The following is an 18,888-nucleotide window of genomic DNA, read 5'->3' as shown; positions in this document are numbered from 1 at the left end:
CGCCAATTTAGATACACGGCGCAATTTGTGCAATAGGAAGAAATCCCATTTGAAACAATAACATTGTATTAAAGCCATTAATAGACAATAAAATGGCAGGGAACAATTTGCAGTAAATTAAGATTATAATGTGCTTTATGGTCTCGCGTGGCTCCCTTCCAGACAAACTAGAGACTGTATAAAACCCTCTGAACAATGGCTGCTTTTATCAGCCCCATTCACTGAGCGAACACACAATTCGCTGCCCTGCACGGTGACGCTTTACCTGTTTACTACACAGGCAGCTGTTCTGGTCCAGGATGAAGACTGCGTGTATTGAAGGCTGCGCTGAGCGAAAGTGAGGATAAGTACAAGGGGGAGGAATCTTGACAAGGGCTGAGCGAACATGACTCCTTGGTGGTTTGGGTGGGTTTTATTTAACAGACAAGTAAAAGCCCACAGACGCACTGGAGCGAACTCCTTGAAGCTCAGACAGACCTGTGTGTTTGTAAAACCCTCGCTGCACACTGGTTCCTGCATGTCTCTGTATTCATATAATCCATACGTACTCACACGCACAGCCAGTTTGCGTGCAACATGATCGCACTGTGAAAGATGGATCGCCGCGGAGAGGAGAGGATGAGGGTGGTCCTGTGGAACCGTCAGTGTCTATCTTTGGAAACCTAATCCTGTAGGCAGACTGCGAATGCTGTAATTAAGTTGCCCGGGGACGATTCTGAAGACAACAAAATGACACTAAATTCAATAGTAAACTGATACAGCTGAAGTGAGATAATGCGCATGTTCGCAGCAGACCACAGTGTATTATGTATCTTAGTCAAAGGTGTGGGACCTAATTGCTTTTGTACTCAACAATTACATTCGTGCAGTATCTATGTCTATACAAGTCTGTATAGGCTTACATGCACAAAGGGCGACAGGTTCTACACAGATCACTCAACACAGATGTAAACACCTTTGAAGCTACAAGTTTATATTTTTGTTGTTAACTTCGCCTCAATATCCTCTACACTGTAAAAGGTAATGCCTATGATTATTTACGTCACATCGGTGCTCTTTACTTACTTTCTCACTATTCAGTAGATTCAACTCATTTAATATGAATAATGTAATTGGTTTGCGTGACAGACAAAAAAAAAAAGTATGTTTCTCTTGAGTAAATTGGACTTGTGTTCTTGGAGTGATTGAGAGCTCAGGGGTGCATATGTGCAGTAGAGACTATGGCGTCTGTGGCGTCTGTGGCGGTAGCGTGGGTGCACCTGCCCATGCACACGAAGAGCCCGATGACAGTTACACAGACTAGAGAAATTCTTGCGTGTGAGAGAACTGCATTGAATGCTCACAGCTACAGCTGAAACTTTGAGGTCTGGTTGCATGGATGGTAAAAACTTTATGGGTGACAGCGCAAACATGCGAGAGGGAGAGATCAAGTGGGCATGAGGCAAATAGCACTGCAGGCATCTCTACAAGGACTCAAAAGACTAAAACACTAGCATAGAGATCGCTTGTTTTACTATGAGAAGTGCATTTTTTGGGGCATTATGAAACTGTGGAGGGACAAATATGGCGCAGTCTAGATAATTAATGGAAGCCAATATTGGAGCAGTTCAGGATGTTGAGGGTTGATGGGCGTCGTCTCACTGCTGGCTCTGAGACAATATTGTAGACATAAGTTTAGTTGTGTTCTAGAGACATTATAGATGTTACTTGATACATGCTAGTGGAATTCCAGTTCTTTTCAATATTGAAGGTACAGTTGCAATTAAAAAGGATTCATCTTCCATTAAGATATCTGCACAGTTAGTCTTCCACACACCTCTTCTGGTTGTCCATTAACTGTACTGCTTAGCCTGCTGAGGAACAGTTGCTAATCCTAAAAATCATTGACATGAGGCAGAGTACACTCTAGCACATGGCCAACATTCACGCCTACGGTCCATTAAGAGTCTCAGATAAACCAAAACCCAGTCTGCATGCACTAACCACTTCCATGCAATGCCATATACCAATATCATAAAGCAATTCTCACCATGCAGCGCTCCACATGAGTTTTTGCCTTTGTGAATTCCCCATCTATCATGGTAACATAATAGAAGGTAGTATTGGTTTCCAAGATAACTTTAAGTTTAACTTGTCAAACTTTTACAGTGCAAATTGATTACACATATTGTCAGTCACACTGACAAACAGTGGCTGCCTACAGATCTGCACATCACAGGCCAACATCACTTTTTCAACACAATATATGCTAAAGCATGAAAACTATGCCAGCGTGTAAGACCTTATTTTACCACTGAAAATGCAGTGGGGCGTACTTGTGATTGGGCTATGGGGATGTGTATAAACAAGTTATCTGAGACATACCTGAGTGAAAGAATGAATGAGAATATGAGCAAACTTGTTTTTCATTTCCTATTTCTCACTCTCTTTCTCAAAGATATGTGTTGCCTCGCTGTTTACCTACATCCCTCAGGTGTTGTGTTCACAGCCAAGTTGAGACTCGGTAAACCACATGTCCCTCTACATACCTGCATGGTAAAAATTCATACCCTGGGTAAATGTGGTTTGTCAACGTAGCAGTGACGCTTGTATGCAGATAGCATCTTTTTGCAGGCAACAATCTTTTGGTGTGAGTCTGTGCCGCTACATGCCCATTACAGAACAACAACCAATCAGGGGGTTGGGGGTATTATGTCTACAGAAGCCTGTCACAACTGCAAAGCCCTTTATTTTACCAGCATTTGAGAGGTGAAAAAGAGTGTGAGCGGGAGAGGGGGGAATTATAAAAAAAAACACACACAGAGAGAGAAAAGGGGAAAAAGAAAAATTAAAAAGAGACAGTGGTGCCGAGGGAGGCTCGGCCAACGCGCTCGCTTTCAAACCCCAAATCTCAGAGAGACTGCCAGACACAGAGAAAGAGCGCAGACAATTAGTGCCAACACTAACATGGATAATGGCTCCAAAATGGAGTTCACACAAGCCCGCTGTTCAGCGGGAGGAGCCAAGAAAGGAGTCAGCCTAAATCAGGGAGACCTGAGTAGCAACAGAGGAGAGGAAGCAAATTCCTGCTCCAGGCAGCAGGCCCTTGGTGACCCGGCAGCACAGTCAGAGGGCAGCAACGTACAGGAAGACTCCACGCTGAGAAATGACTGTCTACAGCTTCAGCACGGCTCGGTGGAGGTAATAGTTTGAAGGAACTGCTGAACAATGAATCTGAAACCGAAAGGAAATGCAAGGGGTGTGGTGGTGTGCATGACTAAGTATGTGTGTGTGAGTGTATCTGCACTGCGAGCAAAAAAAGATAGAATTTGTCCGGAGATTGGATGTCATTTGAAAAAGGAAATTCTTGTAAAGCTGCAGAGCTCAGGAGTTTCATTTCGTTGTCTCGAAAACAGCTTGTATTCCAAACCGACTTGGCTGAGTTTCATGCTCATTTTTATTGAACTATATTGGTTTTTAAGTTTTTAAGAAGAATAAGGAAAAATGATTACCAAAGCAGTTTGACTTGTGGGGAACAAACATCTTGCAGGCGTTGGCTATGTGTAGCTCAGCACTCACACACAGCTTTGATGATGAGGTCCTCCACCTGTCTCATCAGCACTGAAACAGACAATAGGAGGAAAATAAGACATATGCAGGGGTTTAAGTAGAGCTTTTGTATAAACTGCAAAAATTGTATGGTTTTGATAACTTGATATGTACTTTGATCGATTAAGTCAAACAAGGGTTGAGGAGTAAAACTACAAACCGAGTAAATCATATATATATGTCCATCATCTATGCTCTGATATTAAAACCACAAGTAGGAGATGAAGGTTTGACTCACATGTGGTGTCCTTCCCCTCCTGCCTCAAATACCTCAACACTGCACTCATACTCCACTTGTTCCCATAATCCTCAACTTCAGGGTCATCGCAACTGAAAAGGAAGAAATGCACTTCAATGCTCAAGTCATCATGAACAGATGAGTCACTCTGGCTTCCACAGTCATGTTCAGTGTGTGTTGATCATTGACGAGGCCTACCTGACATAATCGCTGCTCTTTTTGTTCACACTGTAGTTAGTGAGATGCATGAATGTGTTCTTAAATGTTCTTTGAAGTCCGGTCATACTTTACTGTGGCAAAACCTGCACAAAGACAAAGAAAAGTACTGTGACCTGTCATCCAACAGTGACCACATTCACGAGGCTGACACTTGACTGAATAAGGGCACTTGGCAGAGATTAGTTTCTGGCAGTGTTTAAGTAGGAGTGGATGCCACATGTGCAGTAATGAGAATTCCTTGGCACGCACCGTGTACCTGAATACCAACACAACCCTGCAGGAATGTCAGGAGATAAAGTGATATTCAGGATTTGGCCGTGATTTATTGTTGCCAGTTGATAATCAAGCCAGGGCAGTGGGCCCTCCGACTCCAGCACATACCTCCGCCTCAGAGCGAAGTGAGGAGCCAGTCGTTCCATAAATCACCTGCCCTCATGCTGACTTACCTGTGACTGATCAAAGTCTGTACTTGGATTAAAACGTTTTTTTCTTCACCATAACTTCATGCAAAGAATACCGTAATACTTTTTACACAAAGCAATCAGGAGATGTGATCTTTGAAAATGACACAATCTGTAACAGTTGATGAGCACATCGTACAGCTGGAACAATAGAGTGCTTTGTTTCAAAAGTCTCAACCACTAATCCTCTGCTGGGGTCAGGAAAGTTAAGGCTGCCCTCTTCTGGACACTGAAGGAGTGACAATGTTTGTGCCTCGTTAGTGCATGAAGGATCTCTGAGCAATCAGCCAGGGTCTGTTAAAAGCATTTGCAGACACGAGCTCAATGACTCATAATAAATAACAGTTGACTTCCTTAACTGATCGAACTGCACTTAAAATACACAGAGAAAATATGTTTGTGTGTTTTCCCAACACTCAGTTTACTTTATTAAAAACTTAAAATGTAGCTTGACCCAACATCTCACCTCCAAAATGAAATTACACCAAATCAAATTACACACAAAATGTCTCAAAATCTGGTAATTCTCCAATGACACAAGCAAAATTTGATTCACAGCATAAATGTCACTCATAATACTGGAACTCTGCCAAGGCCCAACAGTCGACTTATGAAACCACATTTAAATTTCACTAAGATCTGGATTTGTATTTGTGTCTGCGCCAAGTTGCACACACGCAGAACTATCAGTTCCCTAAAAAAAGCCATGTCATCAAGATAAATTAATTGTTCAAGAGAATGTTGAAAAACGCCCTCTCAAGATGTTAAGAAAGTGAGAAAATAATCCTGAATTCGCCCCCAGACCCAGAGCCGTCCCAAAATTGAATTTGTTCTTTGCTTGACTCATACCGCATCCTTCCACCAAGGTTTGTCGAAATCTGTCCAGTACTTTTTTATTAAATTCTGCCAAATAACAGACAGAACAGATGAACAAATGCAGACAAAAACTTAACTTGCCTTGGCGGAGGTAACAGTGATCTATAATCTGGATCTTTCAAGTTTTAAGAATAAAACTACAATGTGTGGTTTTGGAAAAAGAGGCCACTTTATTTTTACAATTTGTTGCACAGATTAAAGCTCAAATTCTGTATATGTGCACATACATTTCACTTTATATGTAGAACATCTATACTCAATAGACATATACAGTTTACTTTACTCCTAGCCTGCCACATCATCCTCACCCCCCCCACACCTTATGATGCACTCTGCTGCAGTTCATCTGGGAATGACTGCGTGACTCGTCCCTGGCAGAACTTTATACATAACTTTATATAAAACAAGGTAAATGGACAAAATGTGCTGCAAATACAAAGCTGAAACAACAACTCCCAAGTTTTGAAACACTTGGTCACTGAATGTATCAGCAGTGGGCGAATAGTTTTTGAAGAGTTTCGTTTCTTTGATGAATCTACTTTTGTTTTGACTTTTAAAAATGTCTTGTAGCTGTTTGGGTTAAATGCTGATGGAGGAGTCCATGTACACTCACCTCGCCAGGCCTTCCTCATACACATAGATGATGAGTGGATCGTATGATGTCACCAACACTTATAACCGAACGTCAAACTTGAACTCTGAAAAGAAAAGAAAAACAGATTCATTTCAATCAAATCTGCCAAATGTACAATATGTAACTTTTGGCCGCTGGGGGTCTCTAAAACAAAAAACAATAACAAAGACCTAGTTTGATGAGGAAGCAGCCCGGGGGTCATGGGACTTGTTGTCCTCACACCATTGCCAATGAAAATCTACTCCCAAAGAGTTGAGCGCTAATCATGTTCACGGATGAGGTAATGTATTGAATTTATTAACATTACGTAGCCATTGGCAATGAATAATCATGATCCATAACAGGTGACAACACAAAACAGTGGAAGAAAAAAAAACTGCTGACTGGCTAACTGGCTAGCAGTGTGTTTTTTAATCGTCATATGTTGTTTGCGCCGGAATAGTTAAAGCAGAGACGGCCAAAGTCACGGGTAAAGCGGATATGGTGGACTTAAAAGGCGATGAACATGAAAGATTCCATTACCGCTGGGTTTGCACATTGTTGGAAACATTTCAGATAATGTAGGTGCACTATCAGCAAAATATATAACATAGGTAACATTGTTTTTTAGACATTTTAATGAAGAATTGATACATATTATGTCATGTAAATATTGGGGAAGCTGCGTTGCAACTCACCATCTATCAGCAGCGTGTTGTTAATATAACGAGACACCAAGATGTTTTCATCCATGGAGATTTGATTTGGCCTGTAGATGACAGAACAGAACACATTAAAATATAACGAGGCAAACAAAGAAGAAAAGTATTTTACCATAATGATGCAACAGGGTTAAAGCTACAAGTTGTATAAGTTTCATAAATACACAGCTGACGTTGCACAGTGAATTCCAAACAGCTGATCTAACTGCCGGTAACCAGGACCATCTAAGTATAATGAGATCAAGAGAACGTTGGAGAGTGTGATGACACTGGCCATAGCAGGTCAACCTTAAGAATAACACAGACAGCTATAAAAACACAATCTGGTGGTGGGAAGATGGGTCATTTATGAGGTTGAAATGTGTTTGCAGGTGGCGGAGTTGAGAGGAGATGGGAGAGGGGGAGAGGGGGGGTGGAGGGGGGAGATGGGGTGAGTAACCTCAAAGCTGGCTACAGTTCAGAGAAAACCCAAACTTAAAAAAAGAAAGGACGTATTTCTTTTTTCTCTCCAAATATACACTCTGACATTCTTTCCACTGTTTCATAAAAAAAAAAACGGCCTGAGAAGAAGAGGAGTCGTGCACGTGTTTTCCAACAGTGAGAACCTTGTTGGAACGACTGTGATTTACTCCACCAAGCTTATTAATGGCTGGAAAAAGTGGTTGATAGCTTTTTCTTTTTTTTTTCAAAGACAGCTGTATCTGTACCCCCCCCCCCCCCCCCCCTACCCCCACCTCACATCTGGCCAACCTGCTGTTTCAGTTCACACAGTCATTTTTTTAAAGTCAGTGTGTTTACATTAAAGTCCCACTATTCACCATAAGAGTGAATCTGTGCTTACGTGGGAACTTAAAGGAACTTAGAACAGAAATCTTGTGATATTATTGAATGAGCTTCACAAAAAGAGCTGCTGCTTCCTGTGTTTCCAATCTGCAGTATGTTCACCTAAGATCATTTTCCTAGACATGTGCATTGTACTCTTCCCATGTAAATCTCAGCAAAAACCCAAATAAGCCATTTAAAAGTCAACTCTGTCAGAGCTTGGTTTTACCTAAGTTTGTTAATAATTATGTATCATCATCCTCTAACTTTTCAGATTTCAGAGATCTTTGAAAGAAAAGTACATACACTTCTGACTGAAACAGGTTATTATTTTTTATCATTTAGGACCAAAGTGCAAAGTGCCAAAGATTCCCTAAATCCAGCTTCTAAAATGTGATTTGTAACGTTCTGGTTTTTCTCGTCAACAGTATATCTTTGGGTTTTCAGACTGATAAAAAAAAATCATCTTGGGCTTTAGCTCCAGTCGTACTTTCATCTCCTCAGAAAGAAAAAAAATCACAGCTTGCTTCATGTTAAAGAGTCACAAATCAAACAGACTGGAAGCCACTGTATTGAAGAGTGATAACTAAAATCACTCACATTGCTGACCAGGTAGATGCCTCGCCCTCTTGACGATGCTACTGGTTTAATAATCCATGGGCCCTTGTCCTTGGCAAAACAATCTGACATTTAGGGAGAGAGATTCAAAGTGATTTATAGTGTATTATGTAAACATATCATAAACACAGGTCTGCTTCAAGCAGCAGGGTGAGATGGGAGGTATCTTACTGCAGAACTCCTGGTACTCTGAGGGAAGAACAAAGGTCTGAGGAACGATGTGGAAGTTTTTGAAGCCGTGGGTCTGCTGCATTCGCTGGATGTTTTTATAGAGACGGTCTTTTCGCGTCAATTCGTATGACCTGGAAAAAGGCAGAGGTTCCAGTTTAAAAAGGCTCCCGTGCTTCAGTCACTGACAGAAAAAACAATACATGAATACCCAACAGTTGCAGAACGCCCTCTGCCTGACAGCATGATTCATTTCATGTTTGAGGGAGGCACCGGTCCAAACTAAATGCACTTTGCAGTGGAGGCCAACAAACACATTGCCTGAACTGAAGAGCTTAAAATGGCTCAGTGGTGTTATTTATAACACAGAAAACAGTGGCAATACACTCCCTCACTCACTCCCTCACCCAGTGGATTATACCTGGGAAAGTGGTTGACCTTCTGGAAGTCTTGAAGGCTGCGGAGTATGTAAGGCTTGAGGTGAGACCCCGTCCACATGAGGTTAAAGTCATTGCAGTTTGGGTGAACCTGAAAAAGGGAGAAAAGATCATTAAAATATATATTTCTATATATATTATGTGTGTGTGTGAAACCTCTCGGTTCAAATCCGTCGTATATGGAGTTTGCTTGTTCTCCCCGTGTCTGCGTGGGTTTTCTCCAGGTACTCCGGCTTCCTCCCACAGTCCAAAGACATGCAGGTTGGGGTTAGGTTAAGTTGAGACTACAAATTGTCCCTATAGGTGTGAATGTGACTGAGAACGGTTGTTTGTCTCTTTATGTTGGCCCTGTGATACGCTGGAGACCCGTCCAGGCCAGGGTGTGCCCCACCTCTCCCCCAATTTCAGCTGGGATTGGCTCCAGCTCCCCACACAACCCTCAAAGGACAAGCGGTATAATGGTATAAACTAATAGTCTGTATTTATATGGTGCTGTTTTATGGTGCTGATTCAACCTTCTGGATAGTGGACGACTCGCCCTACCTCCTGAGCCATGGATGGATGGATGAACTATGATGGACAAACTGACCTCTGTTCAGTTTCCAGTCACCAACAGCAGTTTTATATTCTCATGTCCATCACACACGACAGCTCAGTTAGCTCAATATAATTTAGGACATTTTCTCAAATGGACATCCAGCTCCATCACATTACGTTATCTCTTTGTTTTGTTTTGTTTTATTTCAACAATTCGTTACAGGAGACAGGACTCACATGACCATTCATTCAGCGTCTGGGGGGGGGGGGGGGGGGGGGGGGGGGGGGAGGGGGGGGGGGGGTGGCAGATGTTTTCAATAAAGGCTTGTTAAAGTTTGGCTCTGTGGAGGCTGCGGTACACACTCGTCTGCCTTTGATGATGGGTTAGTGGGAGTCGAGATGTATTGAAATGAAATAAAAAGGCAATTAATAGTAACTGCTTGGAGAGAGCAGTAATGGGGACTGTGTACCCTCGTGAAAACAGGATTAATGCTCCTGAGGGTTACATTCCCGGGCTTTGACAACAGAATTATCAGTTAAAAGGAAGAAAAAAAAACACAGCCCAACTATCCCTTATCCTACAAAGCAGAGTATGTGCATGGATAACATGTTTTTGTAAGTTTTAGGTTAATCTTTTCAGTTTGCATGATTTAGTGAAGATCATTACCTCACGGAATCCATGATTGGCGAGTAGTCCACGCACAGACGGCTCTCGGTGCGCACGATCTTGAAGGCCAAGTTGTACCGCTCTAAGGATGTAAAACACATTGGAAACAATAAAACATACTTAGTATCAAACCAATAAAAGTCTACAACGATTAGTTAGATTATAATAATTTTAGTTTACCTCCAACAGAGCAGATAGTTCCATCTTTTGAAACTACAGCTTCAGGGACAAACAAGAGAACTGGGATGGTCTTGCTCAGGCCGCACCACGCGATGCAAGGCTGGTCGCTGTTGGACAAACAATGAAATAAGAAGCAGAATAATAACGAATAATAGCAATATGTTAATAATAAAGAATAAATTTCAAATTATCTGCAGAAATACACAGCGCACACATTCTCTGTAACAATGCCATGAAGATGCACCCCATAACCCCTGCCCATAATCTTTGCCAAAGATGGTGATCTTCCCTATAAGGGCGGCTTACCTAATGCTGCAGGAATGTATCCTGACACGGTGTTTATTTCAGCCGGGCAGATAAAGACAGAACCACACACAAGTTTCAGGGGGTGCCGGGCAATAACAAACCTGCGCACTGACAAACACCCTTGTAAAACTGCCGTCTATCTGATGGTACCAGACACAGCCTGCTTACAGCGAGAAATAAGATAAGGTAGCACGATGATGGAGCAGACCTCAATCAGGAGCGGGGGGTCTCGATAAGGAGGGAGGCATGTAAACAACGCCGCTCCTCACTTCAATATCCAGGTATGTCGGACAATACGGCAGATACCTGTTCCACTGCGGGGGCTGGACTGCACGCCCTTATTTTGATAGTTTTTCACAGCATTGTTTATTTTGAATATAAACCACCATCAAGACGATTTCAGATGCTAAACAAACAATACAAGATGTGATGATCTCGATCCTCAGCTCATATTGCTACAGTCACTGTGATGTTTCAGCAAAGTCTGGTCTCCTGAGTGTACAAACAATTAGTGAAATATGCAGATGAAGTCATACTTTTTAAAAGTCAGTCTTTTAATAATAGTGATCTTAACCCTAGTCAACTGATGGTTGTTAAGCCTTTATTATACTACTAGTTATTTACTATAACACTACATTATTAAATGTCGTATTTGTTGTACTATAGCATTTAGCAATTTAGCATTTATCGTTATTGTTTGGGTACTTTTTTCCTTTGTATTTTATTTCATTGGTTCCATTTCTTTTTTATCTTTGTAAAGCCACTTTTTAACTTTGTATTGAAATATAGTGTAATATATATTTACCGCTGCCAAGGAGGTAATGTTGCCGTCTGCGTTTGTTGTCTGTTAGTTGGCAGGATTACACAAAAAAACTACAGGACGTGTTTCCTTGGTGGAAGGATTGTGATATGTGTCAGGGAAGAACCTGTTGCATTTTGTTGCAGACTCGGATCAGGGGCAGGTGCAGGAATCTTTGTTTCACTTTCTTTAACAGTGTGTGTAATTTGGTCCAGATCCAAATCAGGATCTAATTATTTTAAATGTGATTTCATAAGGGGGGCTGTTGGGCCTTAGTGGAGGTATGCACTCTACTGAGTGCCATCCTCGTTTATATATTTATTTATATTAAATTTGATCAAACACAATAAAAGGCTGAGTTTAAAGAAGCATTTAATGTGTTTAAAATAGTGTGTAGTCTTGTTTCCTCCTGTATATGCACCTTCTTGAGTTTGTCTTTATGTCTGTTCCTCTTGCTTGTAATATAATACTTTGTTGTCCTTCAGTGCATTATTTAGCGTTGTCTGTTGTCATAGTAGAAGTAGAAGTTAGTTGACCTGGAAATCAAGTGTGTGTTCATATGGGGAAAGCCTGTAAGATTCCAATAAAACTACCCCCATACACAAAGATTTGTCTGATCATCACACGTCTTAATAATAATTACAGTGCTCAGTAAACGCAGCTCTGGTCCCTTAGAGGTTAAACCCTAATACTAAGCAATCCAGACTAATGCAGGGCATGGAAATTAGCCTAAAAGCAGGCGCAGTGTCTCTAAGGTATGGACTAAGTATAGCTTAAGAGGGACTTAGCTGGAACAGGCAAGATGACAAGGAACAACTGTCGACAACCACGAGCTGAAGCAAGATGCTCTTCTCTCTCATTCAGTTTGAAGTTGATCAATTATGCAGACAGCAAAGTTACCTGAGGATTTGCATTTTGTCTTAATGTATCTTGGCATAAATGATTCAGCAAGGCTCAGGAAGTAATCCTGCATGGGTTAGATTACACATTCCATAAACTACAGCAGGTTGCAATGATAGAAAGTAAATAGAAAATGTTTCTGCTCCTCCATGTCGTCCCAGTATTTGGAGATAGATGTCATGAGGAGGCGCATCAGAAGGATCAGTGGGATACGAACCTAACTGACACTAAATGACACATGCTTAATTCAGACAGGGGAGTTCCACCGGCTGCAGGGACAACAGCCTACTAATATCCTACTCATTTACATATAATATAATATACATATAATGTACAGAAAGTTCAATACAACAAAAAAACTGAATGGCACTCAGTAGAGCGCATACATCCGCCAAGTTTAAAGACAGATTTTTGCTCCCGAGTTATAAGGTTGTGGTTTGAAACTCTTCCCAATGGACAGAGGGAAATCAATCATTGTTTATATAATATCTAATCCAGTACATATGATACTTTTGTTATACTGTTACAGTGTGATGATTGCTGATATTGTTTTAACGCCCAGTCCTGGTGCTGTGAAATCAAAACATGACGGAATGACCTCAGAGCATAGGTTCTTTTCTCATTTATCTTCAAAGTGACTATATGATGCTGTGGCGTGTGAGCACTGCTGAGCTGTGACAGCACATCTCTGCAGCTGACAGCTGACAGCACTGAACCACAGTCACCATCATGGGATTCTGCAAAACTAGTTCTTACTCTTGCTCGTCTTCATCCGAGGAGGATTCGGAGTCCTCCTTATCCCGGATCACAGCTGGCATCTTCACGGGGGAGAAGGGGACGAGCCGCCCGGTGGAATCTGGCAGGGATCAGGTGTCCAGCTTCACGCATGGCCTCTCAACCCCTCCAGCTGCAAATGAAACACACCAGCCAGGGAACGTGTCAGCTCGTATAAACATCAGCCCCCTCATGGAAGACATATTACAATAACAACCACGTTATTACGGCTCGCTGGTGAAACCTGTCACACCGGTGCAGTCCCACAGCAGTTAGCGCACAGTTAGCTGGGGACAGCTGATTCTGTCTCTACAGTGAAATTGTCTTTTTTTAACCTCACACCAGACACGAGACGTAAAGACTAAACCCACGCAGACTGTCCAACAAACGTTAGCTAAATAAAGACTACGGTTTCTGACACGCTATATTAAATAGGGGAAGCTATCGAGCTAAAGTCCGCTTTGTCCCAATGACTGTTAAATAAACGTTTTAGTGACAAACACCAAAGTGAACTTGCCTTTTGTTTGAGTGGAGCGTGCTAACAGCTAGCTAGCTAAGTCTCACCAGGGCCACTTGATCATCGCGGTTAATCTTCCCGGTAACTACAACAACTGAGTAGCAACAGAGCGACGCGCGTGCGCACTGACACACGACACTTGTTTGTCCGCTTGACCAAAGTTTGCGGTGCATCCTCCCCACTGCGGGTACACGCGTGAACGTTACGGTGTAAAAAGGAGACGATGGCCCCAGCCTAATGTGACAGCTAGTGTCAAATATGGCGGTTCATAATCAAAGACGTGTAGGTTAAATTAAATTGTAATTAACGAGTAAACCTACCTATTTAATATGACGGTACTGGGAACGTAACAGCTTACATACATAATTACCTTAACTACAATCAACGTTGCTCTAAAATGAAATGTTTAAAAGATTATGAATTGCTACTCGGGGTTTATAAATGCTACTGAAACGTTTTGTACAGATTCGACTCAATAATTTAGCCGAAATCACAGTTCACCACTTCTGCCGCGCCAGATCTAACGAAAACACCATCCAGTGCAGAATATACTCTTGCTCCAATATCTACTCTTTGTTAAGACGCAGCCTAGCCCTCGGTCTACAGGTGACAGGATTGCTCTGTTTCTATTGGTTGGTGAAGCAAATAGGCGGAATCCTAACTCTTGAATCGGCCAATCATATGAGTGGTGCGACTCGATGGAGCCATCCTTCGAGCTCTCATATTGGTCGACCCCACAGTCCAGGTCCGAATGACATCCTGCTCTACACCGAGTATTGTGTGTCTTTACCAGATGTGTGGCTACACGGTGCTTTGATACACACCGTCCAGGTAAATACACAAACCAGTCATGTTATTTGTTTTATCATGATGCGTTATTAGCCGCTTTATAGCAACATTAGCTGCTATATTATGCGACATATGAGCGGTTGATATGTCGCTAGCGAAAAGATGCTCTGCATGTGATGTGTGGAGTCAGTGTGTGTGTTGACGTTGTTTATCCATGTCTGACAGGTGCGTCTCTCACACAGGCACATAGACAGAGAGACAGACCAGAGGGACAATCGGACAGAGAGACGGACACATAGACAGACAGAGAGACAATCAGACACACACAAGAGGCGGACAGAAAGGTCAGACAGAGAGACAGTCAGGACACATACAGGCAGAGAGAGAGAGACTCAGACAGAGAGACAGACAGTCAGACACACACAAGAGGCAGACAGACAGTCAGACAGAGAGACAGTCAGACACACACAAGAGGCAGACAGACAGTCAGACACATACAGGCAGAGAGAGAGAGAGACTCAGACAGACAAAAGACAAGCAGACAGAGAGACAGACATACTGTCAGGCAGAGAGAGAGACAGTCAGACACAGACAGACAGAGAGCCAGGATGAGTCGCCTCCTTGAACGTCCTGCGGAGCTGGCTGGTGATGGTGTCCGTCATCGCGGTGGGAAACACAGTGCAGAGCTTCAGGGATCACAGCTTCCTGTCAGAGAAGCTCTACACGGGCGCGCCAGAGTTCGGTGAGTGAGGCTGAATGGACCTGAGGGACACTGCAACTTGCATGGACGACTCATAATAATAATACATCAGTGCATTGGACCTTAGCAACAGTATATATCAATCTCACTCAAGTAAACTGAGAGTGATGCCGGTGACATGTCTCCTCTATGTTTTGTATGTAAGTTTATAAAACAGCTTTGAATTGGAAAACATGTCTGAACATTTATTCTTATTATTACTAAACAATGCTGCAGCTGATCACATTATATAAGCTGTTTATTACACTATTAGGATAACCCAATATAGTGCAATGTGTTTTATTGCAGTGTCCATTTCTTCGCAATAACAAATAAACACTCTTCTAGTTTAAAGTATTTATCAGTCCCGTATTTATTGGTTGTGTATTTATTGAAGTAGCTGCTTTAATTTCATTGTACTGCTTTCTCTTGTACAATGACAATAAAGCCTTTCTATTCTATTCTTTATTGTAAATAATCATTCTTTTTATCATTTCAATAGCTTTTCAGCTTTTCAGCTGACATGTTCATACACATACTGAAAGTAAAAGGCCTTCTTCAAACATGGGAAATAACATTTGTCCCGAGACGTCGCAGCTAAGATTCACTCCTGTCATTTAAATGTGAATAACCCATATAGTGTTTGTTATAAGCTGATATCAGACTTTAATATCGGCCCGGCTAATTCATAGATCAGGCTCTTAATACATTTTGTAAATATATCAAGTTGAAATGAGGCAGATTTGGTCTGTTCTGTTCTCTGTCACAGTAATAACAGACATGGGACACACAGATGACTTGATCGTGATATTTTTCTTTACTTTTCTAAACTCCAACCTACCTGATATTAACTTTTTCGTCCGTTTCCCTAGTGAATGGTCTCCAGGCTCGGACATTCGGCATTTGGACATTGCTGTCGTCGATCATTCGCTGTGCCTGTGCCATTGATATTCAGAACAGGACGTAAGACAGCTTCTCACATTCTCCACCTTCTTTCTGTTGGTCGTCGACATGTAATATATTATTACTGAGTGCTGTGTTGTCGCCTGCAGGCTGTATCACGTCACGTTATGGACATTTGTGTTGGCGCTAGGGACACTTTCTGTCTGAAGCCTTCGTCTACAAAACTGCCCCCTCTGACTATCGGGGTCATGGCGCCGCTCATCGTGCAAGTGAGTAAGACTCTTTACACCAGTGTTCACCAACCGTTTCAGGCCCAAGATCACTTTTTAACTCCAAACGATCTACCACCCTGATATCGTCCAGAAAAAAACCATCAGGAGGGTCAATATACACAAAGAAAGGCAGTTATGCAACTTTATCTATTCAATGCACAATATTCACATTAATGTCAATTCATATTTACAGCATCTGTTCAATGCACGATATTTAGCTTCTCAGTTCAACAATACGTTCTGCAGAGGAGCTGCTACTGCATCACAATGATTTTGCATAGGCTTTGCCTTGAATATTCATATTCTTATTATATGTTTTTACAGAGAAAATGATGAGATCAGGTCCAAGTTTGGGCTTTTAGGTGATGTTCCCATTTATTGCAAAAATCATGAATAATTAACTTACATTGAATTGCTCCCCACCACCTATTGCTCAAAACCGGCTCTAAAATGACCCTCTATTGAAATAACTAGACACAAAAGAACCTACATGTCCCCTAGTGTTTAAAATAATACATTACATTATGCCTCTTACAAACACATTAGGCTGCAGAGGGCGCTTTGGCTCAGTAAAAAGTTACAAGTGATCCTTTAAATAACCAATATTGAAATTTCGACAACACCCCGCTCGTGTTTTACCGAGAAACATTAATGCCAAACAACAGAATCCTGATTGCATCTCAATGTGGTTTTTTTTTGTCTTTAGGTTTCTCTGTTGTCGGAATGCTGATTGGATTCCAGTGTATTCCAGACACTCAAGAAGAAGTGGGAGCACGACGGAAGAAACGTAACTGAGTCCCAGCACCAAACAGCTGTGGAGTGGACTTGTCCTGCTTGTGCTGCTTCTGGCCTTGAAGAACATGAGACGTGGATGTGCTTTCATTTCAAACTGTGACACTTTCTAAAGACTGTACACAAACACTCTGCCTCGATGCAATTCATGATTTTTAACTGGATATTTTACAGTTGACAGTGCAATTACATGTCATGTTAAAATCATGCTGTTATGAGTGAGGTGTTGCCGAGTTAAGCGATCAGAGAAATTATTCAGAGCAGATGCTCTTCATCACAAAATATCACAAAAACTTAAATTAGCAATTGTTTTGTTTCTGTGGAAGTTTGTACACCCTTTGAACTTCTGGTCTTTTTTTTTATTAAATAACAAAATAATTAGATTTTTAAATGTTCTATTAGAGTAATAAGCTAATGAGATGTATTTCTGAACTTTAAAAAGAAAAAAACTGTTGTGTTAATGTGCAGACAGTTGTCTTGTTGTCAGGGGTGTGATTGTGTTCTTACATGGTTTTGATAAATGTGTGATATCATGTGCTGCTTAAATGTTATATTTGGGTTCCTCAGCGAGGTGTTTTCATGATTGTTTTCAGCGCTGACTTTGGCTTCATGAGATGGATTAAAGTGCAGGAAACACTCACACACTTTGGTTTATCCAGTGAGGTTGGGAACAAAACTCCCATCGATTCCTCTCACTTGTGTTTGTACTTGGTGAAAGTAAAAGAATACCAATTTTAAAAATCAATTAAAACATTTAAAATGGTAAAAAAAAAACTCCCCAGGTGTAGAAACTTTTTCACAGCTCAGTGAAATGTCCCCAAAAATGCCACTGAAATAACACACAACTGGCCACAACGCGCATTACTGACAAACCTGTACAAACACTGAACGACATGACTCCGTGACAAATTTTCAAGCAAATACTATCAAACATAGAAACATTTTCTTGTGCAAAATGACAAAAGGGCAACTGATTAATTTGCCTTTTCCTTTCATCCGTCGTGTGCTGTGCGGACACTCTTAAAGCAACACTAATGAACTTTTCCCAAAATAGCAACTTCAAAATTAGTTTGATGGTTCACTGACTTGAAACAGGGAGAATAGTGTAACTCTATGTCACTTCAGTGAGCCGGTACGCTCTTCATAGTTGATACAATGATCACAGCTTTAATTGCCAGAGTGTGGCCTAGCACGTTCATGAGTAATGATAAAATGTAGATCAGTTAAAAAGAACTAGAAGTCATTTAAAAAAAATAACTGTTTATCTTTGATATTTAGCGAGGAAACTTAAAATATCAGGATTTTCTCTACATGAAAACACATCACTCGTACATTGGACCCAAACAGAGGTAATCCCCCTCTGTGGCTGCAGAGGGCGCTGTCTCTCAGCAAAAGTTACATAGTGTTGCTTTAACGTGTCAGATGTTCATCACCAAACGTCTTCTTGTAGAGATCGTGTACAGCAAAACAACACTGACCTTTAAAAGTGAACTCTGATGCACGGCATCAACCACATCTATAATCAGCAGGATTCAGAGGTACATACTTCCATGTGATCCTGAATGACAGGCAGAGAGGACGCAATGGCTAACCTCACTGCCACAGCAGGATATCACATCACAGTGCTCAGTCTGCATTAAAGATTCATTTTTTCTAAAAAAAACACTTCTTGAAAACCTTTAGCAATGTAAAGGCAGAGTTCGGTCACACACAGCATTGGTCCAATATAAAGAAACACACTGTTTAAATATTGCTCATTGTGTGCATAAAACATGAACATTAATCAGAGGACAGTAAAAGGATAGGACACATTCAAAAGTATAAATAAGATGAGTGTGGGTAATGTTTGAGTCAGTGTGACAGCATGTCGGCAGTACGCTGAATAAAATGAAACGTGTTTTCATGGAGGGATGTCAAAAAACCTCTGAGGTTCCAAGTGTGTTTCCTGGGT

The 18,888-nt window shown here is 41.5% G+C and overlaps 2 protein-coding genes across 2 annotated transcripts in view; one reads left to right on the top strand and one right to left on the bottom strand.

The window, feature by feature from the left end:
• The window catches only part of ttll5 (tubulin tyrosine ligase-like family, member 5), a 54,003-nt gene extending 40,394 nt beyond the window's left edge, over window positions 1–13,609 (bottom strand). Inside the window, 15 exon segments of the mRNA XM_034577243.1 lie at window positions 3,492–3,558; window positions 3,560–3,600; window positions 3,827–3,918; window positions 4,025–4,086; window positions 4,088–4,126; window positions 5,995–6,080; window positions 6,694–6,763; window positions 8,140–8,222; window positions 8,329–8,459; window positions 8,747–8,853; window positions 9,967–10,004; window positions 10,007–10,048; window positions 10,147–10,253; window positions 12,908–13,058; window positions 13,443–13,609. Coding sequence (XP_034433134.1) covers window positions 3,492–3,558; window positions 3,560–3,600; window positions 3,827–3,918; window positions 4,025–4,086; window positions 4,088–4,126; window positions 5,995–6,080; window positions 6,694–6,763; window positions 8,140–8,222; window positions 8,329–8,459; window positions 8,747–8,853; window positions 9,967–10,004; window positions 10,007–10,048; window positions 10,147–10,253; window positions 12,908–12,969 — 1,027 coding nt within the window. The 5' untranslated portion in view covers window positions 12,970–13,058; window positions 13,443–13,609.
• Window positions 13,610–14,843: 1,234 nt separating this feature from the next.
• erg28 (ergosterol biosynthesis 28 homolog) lies at window positions 14,844–17,577 on the top strand (the record flags this gene model as incomplete). The annotated part of the gene is given in 6 exon segments (XM_034577070.1): window positions 14,844–14,973; window positions 15,843–15,933; window positions 16,023–16,062; window positions 16,064–16,108; window positions 16,110–16,146; window positions 16,852–17,577. Coding segments are annotated over 6 exon segments (432 nt in total), but the record flags the coding sequence as incomplete, so codon positions are not given.
• Window positions 17,578–18,888: the final 1,311 nt, after the last annotated feature.

Source organism: Hippoglossus hippoglossus, chromosome 22, assembly GCF_009819705.1.
Source record: "Hippoglossus hippoglossus isolate fHipHip1 chromosome 22, fHipHip1.pri, whole genome shotgun sequence".
Lineage (NCBI taxonomy): Eukaryota > Metazoa > Chordata > Actinopteri > Pleuronectiformes > Pleuronectidae > Hippoglossus > Hippoglossus hippoglossus.
The sequence above is the reverse complement of the archived record's forward strand: the minus strand, read 5'-3'. Positions and strand labels throughout refer to the sequence as shown.